Genomic DNA, 24216 nt, shown 5'->3' with positions numbered 1-24216 from the left:
TTAAGATTGTATTTATTTATTTGACAGACAGATCACAAGCAGGCAGAGAGGGAAGCAGATAGAGAGGGGGTAAGTAGGCTTCCCACTGAGCAGAGAGCCCAATGTCGGGCTTGATCCCAGGGTCCTGGGATTATGACCTGAGTTGAAGGCAGAGGCTTTAACCCATTGAACCACCCAAGCGCCCCAGCCTTTTCATTTTTAAGGTTATAACTTTACCTGTTACTACTGCTTTAGCTGCAACCGTAAGACTTGATATTTTGATGTTCATTTGATTTGAAATATTTTCCACATCCTGTATTGTTTCTTTTGTGATATGGGTTGTTTAGAAGTGTATTGATTAATTTCCAAATATTTGTGATTTTTCCAGGTATCTTTCTGCTACTGATAATCTAATTTTGTTTCATTTTGATCAGAGAACATAGTCTGTGTCATTTGAATCCTTTTAAGTTGTTTAACCTTACTTTATGACTTAGTATATGGTCCGTCTTGGTAAATGTTCCAAGAGTACTTATAAGGAATGTGTATTCTGCAGTTGCTGAGTGGAGTATTCTATAAATGTCAATTATATTAAGGATTATGAAAGGATTTTTATGTGAAGTCTACTCAGTTATCCATATATTCATTGAGATTTCTCCATTCTTGTTGAAAGTAACAACTACTTCCATGACTATTACTATAAGCAGTAGTGGTGATAGCAACTATATTACTACATGCAGTATGCTGTTGTAAGCATTTTAAAAGTGTTAACGTGTGTCATCCTTGGTACCACCATTGTGGTGTACGTGCCATTATTGTCATCATTTTTCAGATAAGCATTTAGGCACAGGAAGGTTATTAGTTGGTAGATGAGGAATTAAACCTAAGAAGTTTGGCCCTAAAACTTACCCTTGTGAAATGTTTATGAGAAAGGGGAAATATGCTAGTCATCACACTAAAATTGGGAATTTTTTTTTTCCTGTGAAAACTTTTCTCTATGAGTCCTCGTCATTTTGTTATATTTTACTTCAACTTGTCTTCTTTACTTGCATTGTCTTTGGCCGTTGACATCACTAATTACATTAGTATTATATGTGAAGAGTTTAGAAATAAGATCTAAAGATTTGTAACATTTGAAACATGGGCAGTGCACTTTATCTCTCTAAGAAAACAGGCTCTTAGCTGCTGAAATGAAGTGATGTATGATTCTGGTCTGGAAAGAGCATACTGCTTATATGGAATCATTTGGAAGCTGTTGCCCAAAAAACGCCTGCTCCAAAACCTTTCTAATACTAATGAACATCTGGTATCTTACTATTTGATGCTATTCCACTGCTTTAAAGATTTGCTACCTGTTAAAATGCCAGCATCCTCAGGAAATAGACCTTAATAACTTTTACCAGTCGTATTTTATTCATTGTTTATGAATTTAATAACCCTCTTTCCTTAGGCTAGATTTTATTAGAGGACTAGGTTAAGAAGTCAAGAGGGCATTCCCAAGTGATGTGTCAAGTGTTAGTAAATTCAGGAGAGAGGGCCAAACCTGTATAATTTATCTTATAGTTTTTCTGAGATGCCAGTACTCATTTTAGAACTGATTTTCAGTGCTTAATTTAGTTTATTAAACATTTATTTACTGCAAAATGTGATAAGCACTGTGCTAGATGTTGGGGATATGTGAATGAATTAACATATGTTCTCTGTCCTTAAGAAGTAAGAATGTAGTTGTAAAAATATTATATCACTAGGTAATACATGCGACTGTAGAAGTATATGCAAAGTGTAGAAGTCATGTTCACCAATGACACGTTCGACTGAGCTTAGTTTTCCTGGGGTTGTATCTCAGTTTACCATTTCCTGCATGTTTAACCTTAGGCAAGATACTCCTTATCTCTGAAATGTGGAGTTTTATTATACCACCTTATAGAGTTGTTGAAAGAAAACTTTGTTTTCTTTAACTATGATTCACACCACTTGTAACAACAAATGGGTGGGTGTTTTCCCATATCAGTCAATCAGCCAGCTCTGTGGATACCAACTGGGTGTCCTAAAATTCAGTTATGACACTACCTGGAGTTAGCACAGACCCCACAGGTTAAGGGCTCAGTCCCTCTACCCCCAACTTCAGACACCAATTTTAAGTCCAGTTTGACACATTTACTTTTGACTAAGTGGCTTTAAATTGGAGGTTCCCACAGCTCCTCTCCTCATATTTGATAATTTGCTAGAATGGCTTGCTGAACTCAAGAAAACAGTTTACTTACATTATTGTTTTATTATTAAAGACTATAACTCAGGGGGCGCCTGGGTGGCTCAGTGGGTTAAGCCGCTGCCTTCGGCTCAGGTCATAATCTCAGGGTCCTGGGATCGAGTCCCGCATTGGGCTCTCTGCTGAGTGGAGAGCCTGCTTTCCTCTCTCTCTCTCTCTGCCTGTCTCTCTGTCTACTTGTGCTCTCTCTCTGTCAAATAAATAAATAAAATCTTTAAAAAAAAAAAAAGACTATAACTCAGGAGCAGCCAGATGGAAGAGATGCATAGGGCAAGATATGGGGGAAGGACTGTTTATTGTGGAGATTTCATGCCCTCTCCAAGCCCACCATCCTCCCAGCACTTCCACGTGTTCACCAATCCCTTTTTTTGAACTAGTCCTTTTATTTATGGGTTTTTATGGAGGCTCTGTTATATAGGCATGATTGATTAAATCACTGACCGTTAGTGATTAAATCACTGATCAGCCCCTTTCTCCTGAGGGTGAGTTTGAAAGTCTAATCCCACTGTTGATCACATCCAGCCCTTTCTTCCCCCTAGTCTTCAGGGGTTTTCCAAAACTCACCTCATTAACATAAATTCCAGTGTGGTTGAAATGGACATGTTAGGAAAAGATGCTCCTTTTACCTTTATTGCTCTGGAGTTATTACAGAAAATGGGACAAAATCCAAAATTTTTTTTTAAAGATTTTACTCATTTATTTGACAGAGATCACAAGTAGGCAGAGAGGCAGGCAGAGAAAGAGAGAGGAGGAAACAGGCTCTCCGTGGATCAGAGAGCCCGATGTGGGGCTTAATCCCAGGACCCTGAGATCATGATCATGAAGGTAGAGACTTTAACCCACTGAGCCACCCAGGCTCCCCAAAATCCAAATATTTAAAAAAAAATTTTTTTATTAGTTTCACAGGTAGAATTTAGTAATTCATCAGTTGCATATAATACCCAGTGCTCATGATGTCACATGCCCTCCTTAATGCCCATTACCCAGTGATCCTTTCCCCCACCCACCTCCCCTCCAGCAACTCTCAGTTTGTTTTCTAGAGTTCAGCATCTCTTATGCTTCGCCTTCCTCTCAATTTTCATCTTACTTTATTTTTTCCTTCCCTTCCCCTATATTCATCTGTTTTTTTTTTCTTAAATTCCACACATCAGTGAAATCATATGCCATTTGTCTTTCTCTGACTTATTTCACTTAGCATAATACCCTCTAGTTCCATCCACATCATTGCAAATGGCAAGATTCATTCTCTTTGATGGCTGAGTAATATTCCATATTGTACATAAAATACACACACTCACCACATTTTCTTTATCCATTTGTTGATGGACATCTGGGCTCTTCGTATATGACAAAAAACAAATATTATATCAAAAGATGTTTCTTTCACCTTTATAGTCATGGAGCATTTTTAGGAGCCAGGATTAAGAAATATATGTCTTATTATATCACAGTATCGTAATTGTTATGATAGATAAATAACAGTTCACATAATGCCCTTTAGAATAGTGCTTGTCATCTGGCAAATACTCAGTAAATATTAACTATTGTTATTAATGCTAATTGACTACTTGCTTTCTTCTGTTTTGTATTCTCATTGCGCAGAGTCCTATCAGCCTGAAGTAAGTGAATCAATCAATCAAACAATGAATAACTGGGGTAGGAAAGGTTAGGCTTTTGAAGTATGACAAAGAAAAAGAGAAGGGCATTTCATTTGGAGAAAATAATTTGCATAAATTCATAAAACTGATGCAAGGTGGTCTGCTCAAGAGATGTAGAAAATTAGATATTGCTGAAGCATCAGTGCACTTTACTCTAAATAGGTGATTAGATACTTGCTTAGATACTTAGAGACTTTCCTCAGGTTGGGAGGATTTTAAAAGCTGTGAATGACGGTAGATTGGTAGTTGAGAGAGTTCACTCCGACAACAGTGAACAGGATGTTGATACTGGAGGCAGTAGATATGAAGTGAGTAGGCTATGATGGCCTAAAGATAGGCAGTGTCAAGTGAGGATTGTTGAACAGAGGAATTAGAGAGGCATCAATAGAGTAAAGATGGTAGCATTTGGTGAATTGAGGGAAAACAAGGAGGCTATGATTTTTTCCTTTTTTTAGGATTTTATTTATTTATTGAGACAAAGAGTGCAGGTGAGCATGTATGTGAGTTGGGAAAGGGAGAGAGAATCTCAAGCAGACTCCATTCTGAGCTTGAGGCCCCATATGGGACTCAGTCTAGCCACCCTAAGATCATGACCTGAGCCAAAATCAAGAGCTGGATGCTTGGACACCTGGGTGGCTCAGTTGTTAAGCAGCTGCCTTCAGCTCAGGTTATGATCCCAACGTCCTGGGATCAGGCTTGGCATTGGGCTCTCTGCTCAGCAGAGAGCCTGCTTCACCCTCTCCCACTCCCCCTGCTTGTGTTCCTTCTCTCTCTATCTCTCTGTCAAATAAATAAATAAAGTCTTCAAAAAAAAAAAAGAGCTGGACACTTAACCAACTGAGCCACCCAGGTTAGGATTACTTCTAAGTGACTGGGTAGTTGTTGATCCTCTTGATTGAGATAGAGTTCTTGGGAGAAAAGTTATAAAACTGAGTAATATTCCATCATATATATATCTCACATCTTCTTTATCCCAGGACCCTAAGATCATGACCTGAGCTGAAGTCAGACACTTAACCCACTGAGCCACCCAGGTGCCCCTAAAATTAGAGTTTTGAGAAAATCCAGTCTCTTTTTCCTGGATTGAAAGCTACACCTAGTGATACTGCTGAGTGAGCATCTCATCAAAATACAGGGCACTGAACAATTATTATTGCCAACATTTAGAAGAATGACGTAGATAAATTTCAAAGCAAACTAGTTTCTTTTGGCGGAGATGGTATAGTTAAGCATTATGTACAAACTTGTACATAATGCAAGTAGTAGATAAAAAAAATCCTGGAGATCTAATGCACAGCATACTGATTATAATCAACAGTATTGTATTACAGACTTTAAAGTTGCTGAGAGACTAAATCTTTTGTTCTTGCCACACAGAAAAAGTGACAACTATGTGACAAGATAGAGGTGTTAGCTGATTTTACAATGGTAATCATATTGTAGTGTATAAATGTATCAAATCAACACATATACCTGTACAACATTATATGCCAATTATATTTCAATTAAAAGGGAAATTATGCATCACCTGATATTTTTCTTCTTCTTCTTCTTCTTTTTTTTTTTAAACATATGGAAGGACTTCTAAAAACAGCAGAAAGCAAAATTAGAATTTTGGAACATTCTGTTGCTTCAGATTCTATGTGCTTATCATGTTAATTCAAAATAATTTTTTAAATGACAGTTTTAAAATACCCCAAAATAAAACTTATATTGGAGATACTCATAACTTGTTCAAAAACAGTAGAGTAAAATTTGAAGATCTAATTGGCTTTATTGTGGTCTACACATTTAATGCAATCCTATCAAAATATCACCAGCATTTTTCACAGAACTAGAACAATCCATCCTAAAATTTGTATGGAATCACTGAAGACCCTAAATAGCCAGAGCAATCTTGAAAAAGAAGGGGAAAACTGGAGGCATCAAGATTCCACTTTTCAAGTTACAGCACAAAGCTGTAAGCATCAATAGGGTATGGTACTAGTGCAAAAACAGATACATATATCAGTGGAACATAATAAAGAACCCAGAATTGGACCCACAACTGTGTGGTCAACTAATCTTCAACAACGCACTCCCACCAAGTGGCCTGTGAGTGAAAAATAACTCCTACCTAAAGATTTGTGTTCTTTGAGTACATTGAAAATTTAACAAACAAAAGGCTTATCACCACCTAAAGGGCAATGTGACAGAGCTACTTGGATGTGATGGGAAGTAGCAATGTAATTGATATTTACCAATAAAATTTTACTTATTTAGATGCACTGTCTTTAGGTTCAGAGAATATTCTTATGTTTGAAACTGTGATTATTACTTAGAAAATACTACTTGTTCATCATTTTGAAATGAAATTATTTCCTATGAACAGAGACAACTGCTTTTGTTTCCAATAATGCCATGTAACATTCTTAGTTATGTTGCTCTTCACAAAAATGTTTTCTACTTTGTGCTTTTGCCAAAATGTAGTAAAAATTGGTAACAGCAGAGTTATTCTAGGTATAAAAAAAAGAAAGCATATGGAATTAAGAGCTTGGAAAAATGCAACGTTTACTTCAGTGAACTCAGTGATCTTTTATTTCATAATTAGACATCTACAAGGAGAGGGAGTGTCAGAAAAAAAAAATAGGAGCAGATTTGATGATTAGATGAAGTTATTCTAAAACAGAATTCAGTTCGCCAGAGGTCAGTTGAGTCAGCACAGTGAAAACGCATAGGGGGTGGTTCTTGAATTCTTGCTTATTTGGGAGCTGTGTGTGATAAACTAGGAAGAACAGTTTGAGGCAATTATAGATAAAAAACAATGTTATGAAGAAAGAAATGCTTATATAATACTAATTTTAAAGATAATCTTAAGAAATGTTATTTACCTTAGATTAGTTTAGGAAATCCAGAACATTTTGAGGCCAGCATACCAATATTTTAATGCAGATTGGCATTTCTTGAGATAGGAAGCATATGTTGTAGAATTAGCAAGGTTTAGATAATTTAAGTTATATTAACATATCTGATTACCATGATGAACAGATTTTCTGAAAAAATGTTGCTTATTATAAAGATTTAAAAAATTCTAATAATAATAAAAAAAAAATAAGTAATATTTAGTTATTGGAGCATCTGGCCTAAAAGGACATACTGAATTTTACATCTGATTGGAAGGAATCACTTAACTTCTGTATAGATATGTACTGTGGGGGCGCCTGGGTGGCTCAGTGGGTTAAGCCGATGCCTTTGGCTCAGGTCATGATATGTACTGTGTATCATGTATTTTGAATTTAATACATTAAAAAGTATATGTTTTGAATTTGTATATGAAATAAATATGTCAGGTGACGCTTGTTCTCAATAGGTAATTTTTTTTTATTTTTAATTTTTTTTTCAATAGGTAATTTTAAAAAATCCTATTAGATGTCCTTTTATCTCTGTAAGCCTTGGTTTCCTAGTTATAAAATAAGACTGTAGATTAATACAATTACTGAGGTTTTTTCCTTCTCTAAAGTTCTGTGACATTTGAATTAGTGAGCTACATAAAAGGATTTTACCACAAATAATTCCATGACTGCTATCATTAATTCAAAGTTAATTTATGATCTCTGTGGTAGTATTCACGGTGAGGATAAGATAGTTAAAAATCTAATCCTTATTCCCAAAGGTTCTCTGTGTCACCTTCTATTAGTAAGGAAATGTATAAAAATGTATAAAAATCACCATTTTACAAAGAAGAATATGATAAATACTGAATGAAAATAATATATAGAATGCTGTGGGGTTTAGCAAAGGGAGGGACCGCAGTAGTGTAATGACACAATGTGGTGCTTAAAAAAAGTCCCTTTGAGGAAATATGTTAGTTTTTTTTTAAAGATTTTTTTAATAAATCTATATTCTATTTATAAATCTATATTTTTATAAATCTTTTATAGATTTATTTTATATTTTATAAAATATATTTATTTTATTTATATTTATATATATTTATTTATAGATTTATTTTATAAATCTGTATTTTTTTATAAATACTTTTTTATAAATCTATATTTGTAATTGAACAGAAATTGAGTGCAGAATATATTTTAGCCTGTCTGTTGTTAAAAAACAAAATTCAGGCCATTAGATTTGAAGATGTAGTTAGCTTTATTAAATGATTCATAAATCAGGCTTCATTCCATCTAGCAAGTAGAGGGGAGCTTCACTAAGTTAAATAAGAGAAAGATTTTAATTTTTTTTCTTTTAAAATTTATTTATTTTAAAGAGAGAGAGCATGTTTGCGAGTGACGGGGGAGGGACAAAAGGAGAAGGAGGGAGAAAAGCTCAAGCAAATGCCCCACTGAGCACGGAGCCTGATGACCCAGGAGATCATGACCTGAGCTGAAAGCATGAGCTGGGTGCTCAGCTGACTGAGCCATCCAGGTGCCCCTAAAAATCTCTCTTTATCTTTATTTTTGCCTTTTTAATTACTATGTTTACTGGTGTGATCTTCTTGGGTTTCTTTTGTTTGGGGCTTTTGGTGCCTTCTGTTTCTGGATTTCTGGTTCCTTGGGAAGTTTTTAGCTATTATTTCTTCAAATTTTCTGTCCCCTTTTTCAAACTAGCTTTTATATCAAGTATTTTTCCAGATTATATGAACTTGGAAAGCATTTGGGTTAGCTTCTATCTTCTTGCATTTTAGAATAACCAGGTCTTATAAGTGCTTGCCTTTGAACCAACTAAATAGAGCTGTTTTACAAATTAATTCCTACCAGAGATAGAAACACATAGAACACATACATAGACACACGTGAATATGCAGGTAGATGCTGACTTTATTAGCTTCTGTTTTAAAATTACTACCATGAAATAAGTGTTACCTAAGATTCTGTCACAGCCACTGACTCAGGAAGGCAGTGGGTCAGCGCTTAGCTCACTACATTGTCCACTGCATGAACTGATGAGCTCTGGCATGCTGCCTCAGCCAGTTGTCCAAGGGAATCCCATGGAGGCTGGGCAAATCAGTAGGATAGCACCTGGCTGGGTTTGCTAACACTGTTGCTTAACAAACCCAAACTTGTCACAAGAGAGGCCAGTAACTCAAGCGACAAGTGTTTGGAGAAGAGAAAGAGAGAAATTTATTTTGGGTTCCAGAAGCTAGGGGGATGGAAGGCTTAAGCCTTAATAACCAACCTCTCCACTGACAAGATGGACACATAGAAGTTCATAGGAAGAGGATGGAGGTGGGGGGTGCCTGGCAAAAGAGCAGGCAGAGAGTGTGTGATCATGGATGGGGGTCTGTATGTATGCAGCTCAAGATCCTGGGCAGGCAAGGGGACATGTGGGGTGTGGTCTTCTAGACATTTGGTTGCTATCAGGGCTTTTCTGTTCTTGTGGTTGGAATGTTCCAGTCATTGCAAAATGTTTTTTGTCAGTGCCACCTAAAAGTGTAGTAAGAAATAAATACAGTGGGTTTTGGTTACAGCTTGAGTTGTTGAGTAGTCTTGTCTGTTTCTGGTTTTAACTGTTTGGGCCTATGGTGGAGTAAGAGGGCTCGATGACATTAAGTATAAACTTTTAGTTATAAAATTTGGATTTGAGGTTCTCCGGTAGATGGTTAAGGTTATTGGTATAGATGGCTAAAGCTTTCTTTTAATATTTGTGGAGAAGCTACTTAAGATTTATATTTGTCCTTGGCAAGTCAAGTTTTAAATGGCCTTTCCTTCTTATTTTCCCTTGGTAAGGATTACCTCCCTGCAATTTGCATTTTAAAGAGATTGGCTAGATAAAGAGTTCTCAGAGAAGACATTAAACATTTTCATTTTAAATGCACAGGAAAAAGATGTAACCATTTTCTAGAAGACTTTTATTTCTTTAAGGTCAGAATTTTTACAATATTTATAAGCCTTTTGAGATAAATAGGGGATGTTTTGGGATTGATGAAAAGGATTGATGGTCTTTGAATTGTTTTTGGAACTGCACCTCTGGTCCGCTAAAGGCTAGTTTTGTAAATTAAGCACAGCTGTTTCTAATTTCTCACTGAATTTCATTGCTGCCTAAATGATATCACAGGCCTAACAGACCCATCTATTCATGAGAATGCCTTTTCTCCCTTTAGCTTATGGGAGAAGGCCTAAAAAAATTTCTACCAGCCCTAGATAACAGCTTTCTAGTTTGTCCAAATTTCTGATTATAGTTAGTAAATCTTTTAAAAATATCTTTCAGGTTTTGGCTGGGACGAACAAAAAAGATTTTTGGAAGTGTTAAACAACCTCATGGATACAAGAGAAATCCTCAAATAGGACATAAAATATACTATTTTTACAAGAGATAGTCATTCCCCCAAATAGCCAAAGAAACAACCACCTGCAGGTACCAGGCAGGCAAAAAGTCCAAGCTGTGTTATTGGGATGTAAAGTTGTTGGGTCCCCAATGTTGGGTCCATGGTCAAAGGAGCGAGACTGATAAAAAGCAAACGTCAAGCAAAGCTTTGTTTGGTGCCAAGCCTCAAGAATCAAACCGACTGTCAAACAGACCGGTCAGGGCCGCCCCTTACGGAAAGGACGACCCCTCCCTGCCTCACAGACTAACTTTTATAGAGCAAAGGCCATGTGGTTGAGCCTGGCCACACACAGGTGGCCAATGAGATTGCAATACACAGAGAAAGCTGCACAGTCATGCTAGGTCACACACGGGTGGCCAATTGAACTACAATTCCCCCATACCATAGTAGACATTTGCACTAGCCTATCACCTTGGTGAGAATTGGCCCCCAAAAGGCAGGGCCCACACTTCTTGGTAGCTAGGGAGACAGTATGCTCGCTTTACTGATTGGATGTCTCCACCTGTCCCAACTCATCCCTGCATTCGGGCTTTTATCTCTACCTGACCTGATCCACCCTTGTATCTGGGCTCTGTTACCTGGTTCTGGTTTTCTGGACTTGCTTTTAAATAAGTTTCCCTGTGTGGAGGGGGGGCGGTAGACAGGATCAATTTAAGTTTTACTGCATAAACAACAAAATGGCTGTTCAACCGAGGTGGGGCCACTCTGGCTAAATAGGCCTTTACAAAGTGAGATGGGCAAGAAAGAAATACTTATTCCTAAGAGTGAAATTATTATTTATTTATTTTTTAAAATGATTTTTAGTTTGTTTATCTGGCAGAGACAGACATAGCTGGAGAGGGGAACACAAGCAGAGGGAGTGGGAGAGGGAGAAGCAAGCTTCCCTGCTGAGCAGGAATCATGACCCAAGCTGAAGGGAGACACTTAACTGACTGAGCCACCCTGGCCCCCCCTAAGAGTGAAATTATTTATAACCAATGGTCTGGTTTTGAAAATGATGGGATAATGTGAATTGTTATTTTCCCCTCTTGACTAGGCTCAGGAGGTAATTTTTTAAAAAAAGATTTTATTTATTTATTTGAGAGCCAGAGATAGAAAGCACAGAGAGAGAGAGTGAGAGGGAGAAGCAGACTCCCCACTGAGCAGGGCACCCAATGTGGGACTCCATCCCGTACTCCAGGATCATGACCTGAGCTGAAGGCAGTTGCTTAACCAATTGAGCCACCCAGGCTCCCTTATCAGCCTTTTGTAATGAATCTTTCAATGAAACTAATTTGGAATCTTGAAGCCTTTTGGAAACTCCTTAATATCCATTAAAATAAGCCTCCCATTCTGTTTAATTTGGGAACCCTTACTTTCAACCATACTTTTTAAATGAGCAAGTTTGTCTAATTTGAACATTTCCCATAATGGCCACTGTAAATTCTGGATTATTTTTAATAGAATTTTTTTTTATTTTGCTAGATGCCTACAACTTCTAGGACTATAGTTCTTAGACATAAAATAAGCAGGTATGCTTGATTCTTTAGAATGTAAAGATCCCATTAGCTAGTAAGTCCTTGGGTTTTTCAGAGCCCAACTAATACCTAAAAGTAGTATGATGTGGGGTTGGGATTGTGTGTGTGGTTTTTTTTTTTAATTAAAAAAAAATTTTTATAAACATATAGTATATTTTTATCCCCCGGGGTACAGGTCTGTGAATCGCCAGGTTTACACACTTCACAGCACTCACCTTAGCACATACCCTCCCCAGTGTCCATAACCCCACCCCCCTCTCCCAACCCCCTCCCCCCAGCAACCCTCAGTTTGTTTTGTAAGATTAAGAGACACTTATGGTTTGTCTCCCTCCCAATCCCATCTTATTTCATTTATTCTTCTCCTACCCCCTTAACCCCCCATGTTGCATCTCCACTTCTTCATATCAGGGAGATCATATGATAGTTGTCTTTCTCCGATTGACTTATTTCGCTAAGCATGATACCCTCTAGTTCCATTTACATCGTCACAAATGGCAAGATTTCATTTCTTTTGATGGCTGCATAGTATTCCATTGTGTATATATACCACATCTTCTTGATCCACTCATCTGTTGATCGACATCTAGGTTCTTTCCATAGTTTGGCTATTGTGGACATTGCTGCTATAAACATTCGGGTGCATGTGCCCCTTCGGATCACTACGTTTGTATCTTTAGGGTAAATACCCAGTAGTGCAATTGCTGGGTCATAGGGTAGTTCTATTTTCAACATTTTGAGGAAACTCCATGCTGTTTTCCAGAGTGGTTGCACCAACTTGCATTCCCACCAACAGTGTAGGAGGGTTCTCCTTTCTCCGCATCTTTGCCAGCATCTGTCATTTCCTGACTTGTTGATTTTAGCCATTCTGACTGGTGTGAGGTGATATCTCATTGTGGTTTTGATTTGTATTTCCCTGATGCCAAATGATATGGAGCACTTTTTCATGTGTCTGTTGGCCATCTGGATGTTTTTGCAGAAATGTCTGTTCATGTCCTCTGCCCATTTCTTGATTGGATTATTCTTTGGGTGTTGAGTTTGCTAAGTTCTTTATAGATTTTGGACACTAGCCCTTTATCTGATATGTCGTTTGCAAATATCTTCTCCCATTCTTTCAGTTGTCTTTTGATTTTGTTAACTGTTTCCTTTGCTGTGCAAAAGCTTTTGATCTTGATGAAATCCCAATAGTTCATTTTTGCCCTTGCTTTCCTTGCCTTTGGCGATGTTCCTAGGAAGATGTTGCTGTGGCTGAGGTCAAAGAGGTTGCTGCCTGTGTTCTCCTAGGATTTTGATGGATTCCTTTCTCACATTGAGGTTCTTCATCCATTTTGAGTCTATTTTCATGTGTGGTGTAAGGAAATGGCCCAATTTCATTTTTCTGCATGTGTCTGTCCAATTTTCCCAACACCATTTATTGAAGAGGAGGCTGTCTTTTTTCCATTGGACATTCTTTCCTGCTTTGTCGAAGATTAGTTGACCATAGAGTTGAGGGTCTATTTCTGGGCTCTCTGTTCTGTTCCATTGATCTATGTGTCTGTTTTTGTGCCAGTACCATGCTGTCTTGATGATGACAGCTTTGTAATAAAGCTTGAAGTCCGGAATTGTGATGCCACCAACTTTGGCTTTCTTTTTCAATATTCCTTTGGCTATTCGAGGTCTTTTCTGGTTCCATATAAATTTTAGGATTATTTGTTCCATTTCTTTGAAAACAAATGGATGGTATTTTGATAGGAATTGCATTATATGTGTAGATTGCTTTAGGTAGCAAAGACATTTTCACAATATTTATTCTTCCAATCCAGGAGCATGGAACATTTTTCCATTTCTTTGTGTCTTCCTCAATTTCTTTCATGAGTACTTTACAGTTTTCTGAGTATAGATTCTTAGCCTCTTTGGTTAGGTTTAGTCCTAGGTATCTATAGTTTGGGGTGCAATTGTAAGTGGGATTAACTCCTTAATATCTCTTTCTTCCGTCTTGTTGTTGGTGTAGAGAAATGCAACTGATTTCTGTGCATTGATTTTATGTCCTGACACTTTACTGAATTCGGATTGTGTGTGTTTTACTGTATTTCTTGCTGCACAGGAATTTTCTGGAGGTTGTCAGGTGACCTGGTGTTAATCTAACCCTTCTGTGACCAGCTGATCAACCACAGGAGTCTTCTTGAGGTGGTATGCGCTCTAACATTTGTTAAATGCTTGACCTGTACCCCACCAGTTTTTGTGGCTTTCTGCCTTTTAAGATCCCTACTATCAGTAGCCTTTATTTACACAAAACAAGACGAACAAACATGTGCCTTAAAATATTAGCAGTGCTGTGTCTTGGCCACAAGAAGGCTCTCTGCACACAACTGACAATTCTTGTAGAACCTTGATGAGGTTTTCTGCCCTGGGAATTGTCCAAAGGATTGAGGGCATGGTTCTGGGCAGACCGTTCCACCAGCTCAGTTGGACTCTGGGTGAAATTGCCATCTCGACTGGGCTCTCAGCAGAACTGCCAGCTCAGCTTGGGTTGGGCTCTGGGAAAATCTGCCACCTCAAGCTGACCTACCTATAAAGGAAAGCCACTCATATCAGGAGCTTGAGTGCAGACAAAAAGGCATCTCTCACACTGAGAGCTGCTTACCTACAGCCCTCTGAAATGACAAAGACGAGGAACTCAAAGAGTTTTGCATTGTTTCTCATTTTGCCTGAATGTTGTAAGAAGTTTGCTTCAGGTCCTACCACTGCCACCAAATGTGTTAAATAATAAAATTCAAGCAAGCAAATTTGAAGATCTAACTTACTTTGTTAAACAACTCATGAATTGGGCAGCACCCCATGTAACAAATAGGATGCTCCAAAGAGTTACTTGGAGTGGAAGATTTTTTATAGGATGATGGGGGCAAGAAAGGTATTAGTAAGAGAAAAGGTTTGTTCACTCAAGGCCACTGTCTAGGGGGAAAGCATGTGTCTTATCATGCAGATTACCCTGTCTGTCTTTGTGGGGTAGAGAGGACCAGGTGGCAGACTCTGTTATGGATTGAAAAATTTCTGAATAACCAACTAGGGCTACATTTCTGGGGATTGTTGAAACTGCAGTTAGATTATGTATTAAGTATGGGTTTGGAGACGTGGTTTAAGTGACACTATTACGGGCCTTTGATTTTTTTTTTCTTTAACACAGTTTAAAAGCACAAAAGGAAAATTACATTTTGGAGATACATGTTGATTCAAGCCTATTTAAGTCAAGGTATAATCAGTTAGTATAACCAAGAATCACCTATATGAGGTGATGGATAGTAACTAAACATTGTAGAAATTATTTCACAATATATATAATGTATCAAATTATTATATTGTACATCTTAAACTTACACAGTGTTGTATTGCAGTTACAGCTCAATAAAACTGGAGAAAAGTAAGAGTAACTGAATAGGAATAACTTCTAATTGCAGAAAGATGAAAATTAACAAGGTTAGGGCGGTCCTTATATAATTGTGGGAAACTAAAAAGCTGTGTAAGGCAGATGTTTTCCTAATTTAACAGTTCTGTGTAGGATCAGCTTTCTTTACCTTCACTTGTGTGAAGTTAAATAGAAGCTGTTTGCAAATGTATTTTCCCCGTGTTATCATATGTATTTGCAGCTTAGTGAGACCTTCTGATGGTTACATGATTTGTGATTTTTAAAAATATAGACATTTTTATTAAAACAAGAGTTCTTATAGGCAGTGGTTCACAATTTAACTTTCATCAGAATCACTTTTGGCTCTTTAAAAAACCCAGATTTTTAAAGATTCTGAATAGAGATATGAGGATTATCGTTCTTTGTATTTGATGATAGTATACCATTTTAGACAACTAGAGTTTATTTGTATAAGTGTGAAGAATCTTCGTGATGTTTACTCAAGATTCTGAATAGAGATATGAGGATTATCGTTCTTTGTATTTGATGATAGTATACCATTTTAGACAACTAGAGTTTATTTGTATAAGTGTGAAGAATCTTCGTGATGTTTACTCAACCACATTTATGGAGCCCCTTTCATGTATTTACATGTTTCAAAGTGCTCTAGTTAATTCTAACATGAACCAGACAATTTTTGTTTTACACACAGATTGATTTTTAGTTACCTAAAAATAAGTGAATATTAGAAATAAAAAGTGTTTTTTATAAAAAAAAATCTCATTTTGAAACTAAATTGGTGAATATAATGTTTAGGTCTACATGAGATTTATAGTAATAGAGAAAACTTTGCTTCCATAGTAAACTAAGTGCAGATGAAGTATTTTACCAGTGTTGTACACTTATCCACAACAACAAAGTTGAGTAGTTGTGATTGAGACCATATGGCTTGCAAAGCTTAAGATATTTCCCATCTAGCTTTTTATAGAAAAAGTTCATTGACTCCTGACAAGGATTTACATTGTTTGTAAATAATAACTGTTTTACTTCTTCCTTTCCAATGAGTGCCTTTTCTTTCTTTTTCTTGCTTTATTGCACTAGTTAGGACTTCTCTATGATATTGAGTGGGAATAGGAAGTGTCTTTGTCTTTTCTGTGTTCTCACTCTTTGGAGAAAAGCAATTAATTTTTTACCATTAAGTGTGATGTTAGTTGTAGGTTTATGGATAGTGTTTATCAGGTTAAGAAAACTCTTTTGTATTCCTAGTTTACTGAAAGTCTTTAACATGAATGAATGAATGCTGAATTTTCTCAAATGCCTTTCTATATCTGTTGATGATGTGGTTTTTCTTGTTTAGTCTGTGACTATGTTGAATTATGTTGATTTTTTTCAATGTTGAACTATTGTTGCATTTCCCAGATAAACTTCCCTGGTTTTGATATATATCTATACCTGTAAGGTATGTTGCTGGATTTTATTTGCTCATATTTGATTGAGGATTTTTATCTGTTTTTATGAGGGATATTGGGGCATTGGTGTTATTTCTTTAAATATTGAGTAAATATTTAAATATTGAATATTAAATATTCAACGACAAATTTGTCGTTGAAACTATATGGTTCTGAAGTTTTCATTTCAGAAAGGTTTTAACTTACAGATTCAGTTTCTTTAATACAGGTCATGTATTTCTTCTTGGGTAAGTGTGGGCATTCTTTAGCTTTCAGAGCATTGGTCCGTTTTATCTAAGCTGTCCAATTAATATGGATAGAGCTGTTTGCATTATTCCTTTTGACATCATGGGGTCTGTACAAGTGTATACACTTTTTTCCTGTTAATGAGTAATTTGTACCTTCTTTCTTTTTTGCTTGGTCAGTTTATTTTAGAGATTTATCATTTTATTGATCTTTGCTAAGAACTACATTTTGAGGGGTGCCTGGGTGGCTCAGCTGATTGAGCATTTGCCTTTGGCTGAGGTCATGATCCCAGGATGCTGGGATTGAGTCCCAAGTCAGGCTCCCTGGTCAGCAGGGAGTCTGCTTTTCCCTCTTCCTCTACCCTTCCCCACACTTCATGCTCTCTTTCTTTGTCACTCTCTCAAATAAATAAATAAAATCTTAAAAAAAAAGAACTACCTTAAGTGTTTTTTAATTTGTGCTTCAAAACAAGTAGAAAGTTAGATTACTGATTTGGGGGTGTTTCTTTTGTAATATAAGCACTTATAGCTCTAAATCTATACTGTTTAGATGTATTACTAATTTTGATTTGTTTTATTTTTATTTTTGCTGAGTTCAAAGTATTTTGAAACTGAACCTTTCTCTTTCATTTTAACCTATGGATTATTAGGAATTGTATTGCTTTATTTTTCAGTATTTGGAAATTTTTGAGATGTATTTCTCTTATTGATTCTAGTTTAATTGTATTATGCTCACTAAGCTTATTTTTTACAATTCAATTTTTAAAACTTAAAGATCATGTTATAACCCAGGAAATAGTTTGTCTTGGAGAAAGTTCCATGTGCATTTGAATAGGGTGTGTAATCTGCCTTTGTGTTGTGTAGTGATCTATAAATACTAGATCCTGTAATTGGTGTTCAGTTCTTCGATAACCTCGATGTATTTGTGTATACTTTGTTAGTGATTATTGTGAGAGGAATGTGAAATCTCCAGTTATAAATGTGGGTTTGTTTATCTCCTTTCGTTTCCATCAAGTCTTTATACTGTTTAGTTGTTAGGTAAATTTATATATATTTACTTTTGTGTTCTCATTGACTTGATTCTTTTAACATTGTTAAATGACCTTTGTTCCTAGTGGTTTTTTTCTTGTGTGGTAGTCTACTTTCTCTTATACTGATATGTCCCTTTAGACTATATTAGTGTATAGTCTCTTCAGTTTTCTTTTGATTAGTGTTTTCATGGTATAGCTTCTTCCCTCATTTTACTTTAACTTACTTATATTATTTAAAGTTTTTATTTTTTAGACAATGTAGTTGTGTCTTGTTTTTAATATAATCTGTCTTTTAATTGGTATGTTTAGGTCATTTATGTTTAATATAATTATTTACAAGTTTGAATTTAGATCTGTCATTTTATTGTTTTCTGTTTTTGTTTCTCATTTCCTGCCAACTTTTGAATTATTTGAACATTTAGTATTTCATTTTTACTCTATTGCCTTATGATAATTTTAGTGGTTGCTGTAGGGATTGAGGTCTCTGTGTCTTGAGTAGAGTAGAAATACAATTAAAATTTGATTGGTTTAAACCTGATAACTTTTCATGGCTGTCTTCTCTCTTTTAATGGACAATTTTTAACTTTTATTATTTGCTAATTGATTTGAAGGTACACCTGAGATTCGATTTGGGATTCAGAATTAATTCTTGAAAACAGTGAATAATTAGTAGCTAGATATATATTTTTTAAAGATTTTATTTATTTATTTGACAGACAGAGATCACAAGCAGGCAGAGAAGCAGGCAGAGAGAGAGAGAGAGAGAGAGAGAGGAGGAAGCAGACTTCCTGCTGAGCAGAGAGCCCAATGTGGGGCTCGATCCCAGGACCCTGGGATCATGACCTGAGCCAAAGGCAGAGGCTTTAACCCACTGAGCCACCCAGGCACCCCTAGTAGCTATATTTTTATAATTTAAATGGATTACATATAGTACAGGTAGATATTAGAGGTAATTTTATCTCCATATATGCATATATTATTCTTGTTTTGTGTTTTTTAGAGCCCAGTGTGCTATAAACATTGAAATAATGATGATAATAACAAGTGTTATTATTATTAAAATTTTGTTTCAGATACTTTGATAAATGTCCAGAGTTGATATAGATACTGTGACTCAGCAAAATTAAGTAATTTGCCCAAAACTTCATATCTTATTAGTAGTAAAATTTGAATTCAGATCCATGTCAGTTTGATTCCAAAGTTCATATGTTGTAGTATTAGTTTAGCCATTCATTCTACTGATATTTGTTGAGTACCTACTATGTCTCAGATACTATATTATTTCTGATTGAAAAATCAGCAAAGTTCTTGCTGTTATGATGCCTCTGTCTTGTGGTAAGACTGTCATTAAACAAATAAATATAATAACAAATGTGTAATTACATTGTGGTAGTGCCGTGAAGGGGAAGGACAGGGAATGAAAAGTATCAAAAACATGAGGAACTTAGTTGGAATAGTTTGTTAGAGACCTGTACGCCTGAAACAAACAATACATTGTTATGTTAATTTAAAAAGATAGTTTGTATGAGTGACATTAGCAATAAAGAGTTAAGAGTGATGGGAGTTAGAAAGGTTCTATTGTCAGAGAGCAAAGGATCTCCCAGGGTCTTGAGGTGGAAAAGAATTTAAAGGTTCTTGGAACTGAAACAATGCCAGAGTGGTTGGAATATAGTAACATGCTGTGGGTGTGTATTGAGACTGGAAAGAGAGGCAGGGACCAGGTTATCTAGGGCTTTGTAGGCTGTGCTAATTTAATTGACAGTTGCCTTAATTTTTCCTCCTTAGGAAAGGGCCATAGAATGTAAACCATTTATAAAGTAAGAGCTGTCTACTTCCATGAATTACTTAATGGATGTAGCTGCTATCTTTTTATCTCAATGCAAGGTGTAGTCAGTCCTGGAAATCTAGCATTACTTATATATGTACCCTAGAAAATGTGGTGGTTCAAGTTCTTTTGATAAAAAGAAATTTTTTCCCACAATGTTTAGTAGGTTTCATTCATTTAGTAGGTTTCATTAAAATAATATAAGAAGAATAATGCATTTAGAATATCATGCAAAGAACAACACACTTTAAAAATTTTCTTAAGACATACAGGAGATCAAACATGACATGCTACTCTTAATTTCATCTGTTTTTAATGAACCTTGAAATACTATCTTTTAGCATTTCCTTCACATTTCTAATATTGGATCACATGTTTATGTCTTTCTCAGTCTGAGGGAAAAGGGCACACCAATGCTGGAGATGCAATATATGAGGTAGTAAGTCTACAGCGACAGTCTGAAAAGGAGGAACCAGTCACTCCCACTAGTGGAGGGGGTCCAATGTCACCGCAGGAGGATGAAGCAGATGAGGGTAAGAAGTGACACTCAGTTCTCTTTCTTTACATAGCTGCTGTACTTATAACCCTCAACGCTGTGTGTATGTGTGTGTGCGTGTGCGCTTGTGTGTGTGAAGGGTGCGGGAGGAGAATGATGATTATTCCTAGTCTCCCCACCTCCGCTGCTCTAGATTCTGCTAGATGCAGAAGAGATTTTGGTCCATTGCTTCCTTGGTTGCATAGTTCCCAGTGCCATTTATGCATCTGTTTAAATTTGCTGTTTTGCTTTCTGTTTAATTTCAAATATTTTTTAAGTGTTTAATGAGAAGTTTCAACTTTTCTCACATGTCTTTAGAATTTCAGTTATAGGTCATGTCCCACTACTCATTTGATGTTATTTAGTTTTGACTTGTTTTTTGTTGTTGCTTTATCATTTTACCACTCAGTTTTTTGAGATAGCATGGTGTGTGCTCTGTTTACTACGTGGATGCTACTGAGAGATGCTTACTGGCCTCACAAGGGTCACACTTCATTTGGCTCTGTGCTTAGTATTCTTTTTATTAGGAACTAGAACTAACTGGCAGATCTTTACTTAAGCCCTTAAATGATCTGCTTATAGGATAGGGTTTATTAAAAATTTCTGAGTTTATATCATCTTTGAAAGGATCTTAGAATTCTTTCTCTCTATGAAACCATTCCTTTATTTGGTTTGCCATACAGATACTGGTTATTTTTTGGCTTGTATTTATTGAGTGTTTATTACATGCTAGACATTGTTCTAAGTGTGTAATTTTAAAAAAAAAACTTTGTGAAGGTATAATTTACATACAATGGAATGTATCAATTTTATTTACTTACCTATTTATAAAGATTTAATTAATTTATTTATTTTTAAAGATTTTATTTATTTATTTGACAGACAGAGATCACAAGTAGGCAGAGAGTCAGGAAGAGAGAGAGGAGGGGAAGCAGGCTCCCTGCTGAGCAGAGAGCCTGATGTGGGGCTTGATGTGGGCCTGGATCCCAGGCCCCTGGGATCATGACCTGAGCCAAAGGCAGAGGATTTAACCCACTGAGCCACCCAGGAGCCCCATAAAGATTTTATTTTTAAATAATCTCTGCACCCAGTGTGGGGCTCATACTAGGATCCTCAAGATTAAGAGTCTCACGCCCTACTGACTGAGCCAGCCAGGTGCCCTGGATGTACCCATTTTAATTGTATAGTTCATTAAATTAAATTAAACTATTAAATTAAATAGTTCATTAAGTGGATACATCTGTATAACCACCACCAGCGTCATAATATAAAATATTTCCATTACTTCTTCCCCCCTAAAATTTCCCTCATGCCCCTTCACAAGAATCACTGTTTCTTCTCACCTATAGTCTCGGGCAACCACTGATCTGTTTTCTGTCACCATCTTTTGCCTTTTCTACAATTCATATAAAAGGAATCCTATAGTATATAGTCTTTTGTATATAGCATCTCTCACATAGCAAATCTTTTGAGATTTATCTATGTTGTGTCAATAGTTGGTTCCTTTTTGTTGCTGAGTAGTAATTTATCGTAAAGATATGCCACAGTTTATCTCCTCACCAGTTAATGGACTTTTAAGGTGTTTCTAGCTGTTGGCTCTTTGCTGCTATGGATATTTGAGTACAAGTCTTGGGTGAATATCTGCTCTCATTTTTCCTGGGTAAATCACCTAGGAGTGGATTGTCTAGGTCTTATGATAGGGGTAGTTTAACTTCATCTAAAAATTTATTTATTTATTTAAAAGATTTTATTTATTTATTTGACAGAGATCACAAGTAGGCAGAGAGAGAGAGAGAGGGGGAAGCAGGCTCCCCGCTGAGTAAAGAGCCCGATGCAGGACTCGATCCCAGGACCCTGAGATCAGAACCTGAGCTGAAGGCAGAGGCTTTAACCCACTGAGTCACCCAGGCGACCCTAAAAATGTATTTTTTATGAATAACTTTTTTATAAAAAAATATAATCTATTTTTCAAAGTAATTTTACCATTTTCCCTCTTTATCAGCGACATATGAGTTACTTGCTCCATTTCATTTAACAATTTGGCAACTGCCAATTTTTAAATTGACAGTAGCTATTCTAGTGGGTTTATAGTGGTATCTTGTGACATTAATTTGAATTTCCCTAATGACTTACTATGTTGTTCAGCTTTTCATATGGTATTTGCCATTTGTCTATCTTTTTGGTCAACAGTCCATTCTGATCTGTTGCCCTTTTTTTTTTTTTTAAGATTTTATTTTTATTTATGTGACAGAGATCACAAATAGGCAGAGAGAGAGAGGGGGAAGCAGACTCCCCATTCAGCAGAGAGCCCGATGTGGGGCTTGATCCTAGGACTCTGAGATCATGACCTGATCCAAAGGCAGAGGCTTAACCCACTGAGCCACCCAGGTGCCCCTCTGTTGCCCATTTTTATTTTTTTTTAAGGATTTTATTTATTTATTTGACAGACAGAGATTACAGAAATTACAGACAGGCAGAGAGGCAGTCAGAGAGAGGAGGAAGCAGGCTCCCTGCTGAGCAGAGAGCCCAATTCGGGGCTCGGTCCCAGGACCCTGGGATCATGACCTGGGCCAAAGGCAGAGGCTTTAACCCACTGAGCCACCCAGGCACCCCCTGTTGCCCATTTTTAAATTGGGTTGTTTTCTGTTTGAATTTTCATATTTTATCTCTGTGTATATACGAATATGTAAAAGTCCTTTATTGATATATTTTGCAAATATTTTGTCCCACTGTATAGTTTGCCTTTTCATTTTTTGAACAATGTCTTTCGGAGAGTAAAAGTTTGAGTTTTATAAAGTCTAATTTGTCAGGTTTTTTCATTAATGATTTGTCTATGATCCACTTAAATTTTTATGTTTAGTTGGAGGTAGAGCTTAGAGACTTTTTGTTGTTGTTTTTGTTTTTTTGTTTTGTTTTGTTTGTTTTGGGGCTTAAAACTCCAAACCTGTTATTATATCTGAAGATCAGGAATTAGGCAATGGTTTTTGTGGGCAGTTCTGGCTAAGAGTTTCTTATGAATTGTCAGGTGTTGTCTGGGGATATAATCATCTAAAGATGTCCCTCGTTGGGCCTGAAAGGGTCCTATTCACATAATTACCAAAATGATGCTGATGGTTGGCAAGCAACTTTGCTTTCTCTCACATGGGCCTTCCCACAGGGGCTGCTTGGGTGTCATTGTGAGATAATGGCTAACTTCCTTCAGATAGCCATCCAGGAGACCAAGGTAGAATCTGTAGTGCCTTTTATGTCCTAGCTTTGGAGTCATACAGTATCACTTTCTCTCTTTTTTTTTTTTTTTTTTAATTTTTTTAATTTGTTTGACAGGCAGAGATCACAAGTAGGTAGGTGGAGAGGCAGGCAGAGAGAGAGGAGGAAGCAGGCTCCCTGCTGAGCAGAGAGCCTGATGTGGGGCTCGATTCCAGGACCCCAGGATCATGACCTGAGTCGAAGGCAGAGGCCTTAACCCACTGAGCCACCCAGGTGCCCTCGCAATATCACTTTCATAGTATTCTCTTGATTACAGAGTTCAGCCCTTCCATTGCGTGACTCCACTATCTTCTATACAAGACTCTCCCAGGAACACTGTTGTGGTCATCTCTTTCCCAGCCAACACAAAGAGGAAAAGATCAGAGATTACAAGCAGGAGAATTTTAGGCCAGACCTAGAAACACATTCTTTTCTGGTAAATAAGAACCACAGCACTGGTTTGGGAATATAATTGAGCTATATGCACAGGAAGAAAAAGCAGGTGTTTCAAGTTATCTACCAGAAAGTAATTTGAGCACAAGATTTCAGGTAATGTTTTACAAAAATGCCGGTCTTAAATGAAATATACAGGGCGCCTGGGTGGCTCAGTGGGTTAAAGCCTCTGCTTTCAGCTCAGGTCATGATCCCAGGGTTCTGGGATTGAGCCCCGCATTGGGCTCTCTGCTCAGCAGGAAGCCTGCTTCCCTTCCTCTCTCTGCCTGCCTCTCTGCCTACTTGTGATCTCTGTCTGTCAAATAAGTTTAAAAAAAAAAAAAAAAA

At 36.8% G+C, this 24216-nt stretch overlaps 1 protein-coding gene across 4 annotated transcripts in view; it reads left to right on the top strand.

The window, feature by feature from the left end:
- RABGAP1L (RAB GTPase activating protein 1 like) overlaps window positions 1-24216 on the top strand; it is a 769947-nt gene that overhangs the window by 143186 nt on the left and 602545 nt on the right. For all 4 annotated transcript variants that reach the window (XM_059412860.1, XM_059412861.1, XM_059412863.1 and 1 more), the window contains exon 11: window positions 20047-20188. In XM_059412860.1, the coding sequence (XP_059268843.1) occupies window positions 20047-20188 (142 nt within the window). The remainder of the gene's footprint in view (window positions 1-20046; window positions 20189-24216) is intronic.

The sequence above is a fragment of the Mustela nigripes genome, chromosome 10 (assembly GCF_022355385.1).
Source record: "Mustela nigripes isolate SB6536 chromosome 10, MUSNIG.SB6536, whole genome shotgun sequence".
Lineage (NCBI taxonomy): Eukaryota > Metazoa > Chordata > Mammalia > Carnivora > Mustelidae > Mustela > Mustela nigripes.
Note: the sequence above shows the minus strand (reverse complement) of the source record. Positions and strands in the feature narration are given on the sequence as shown.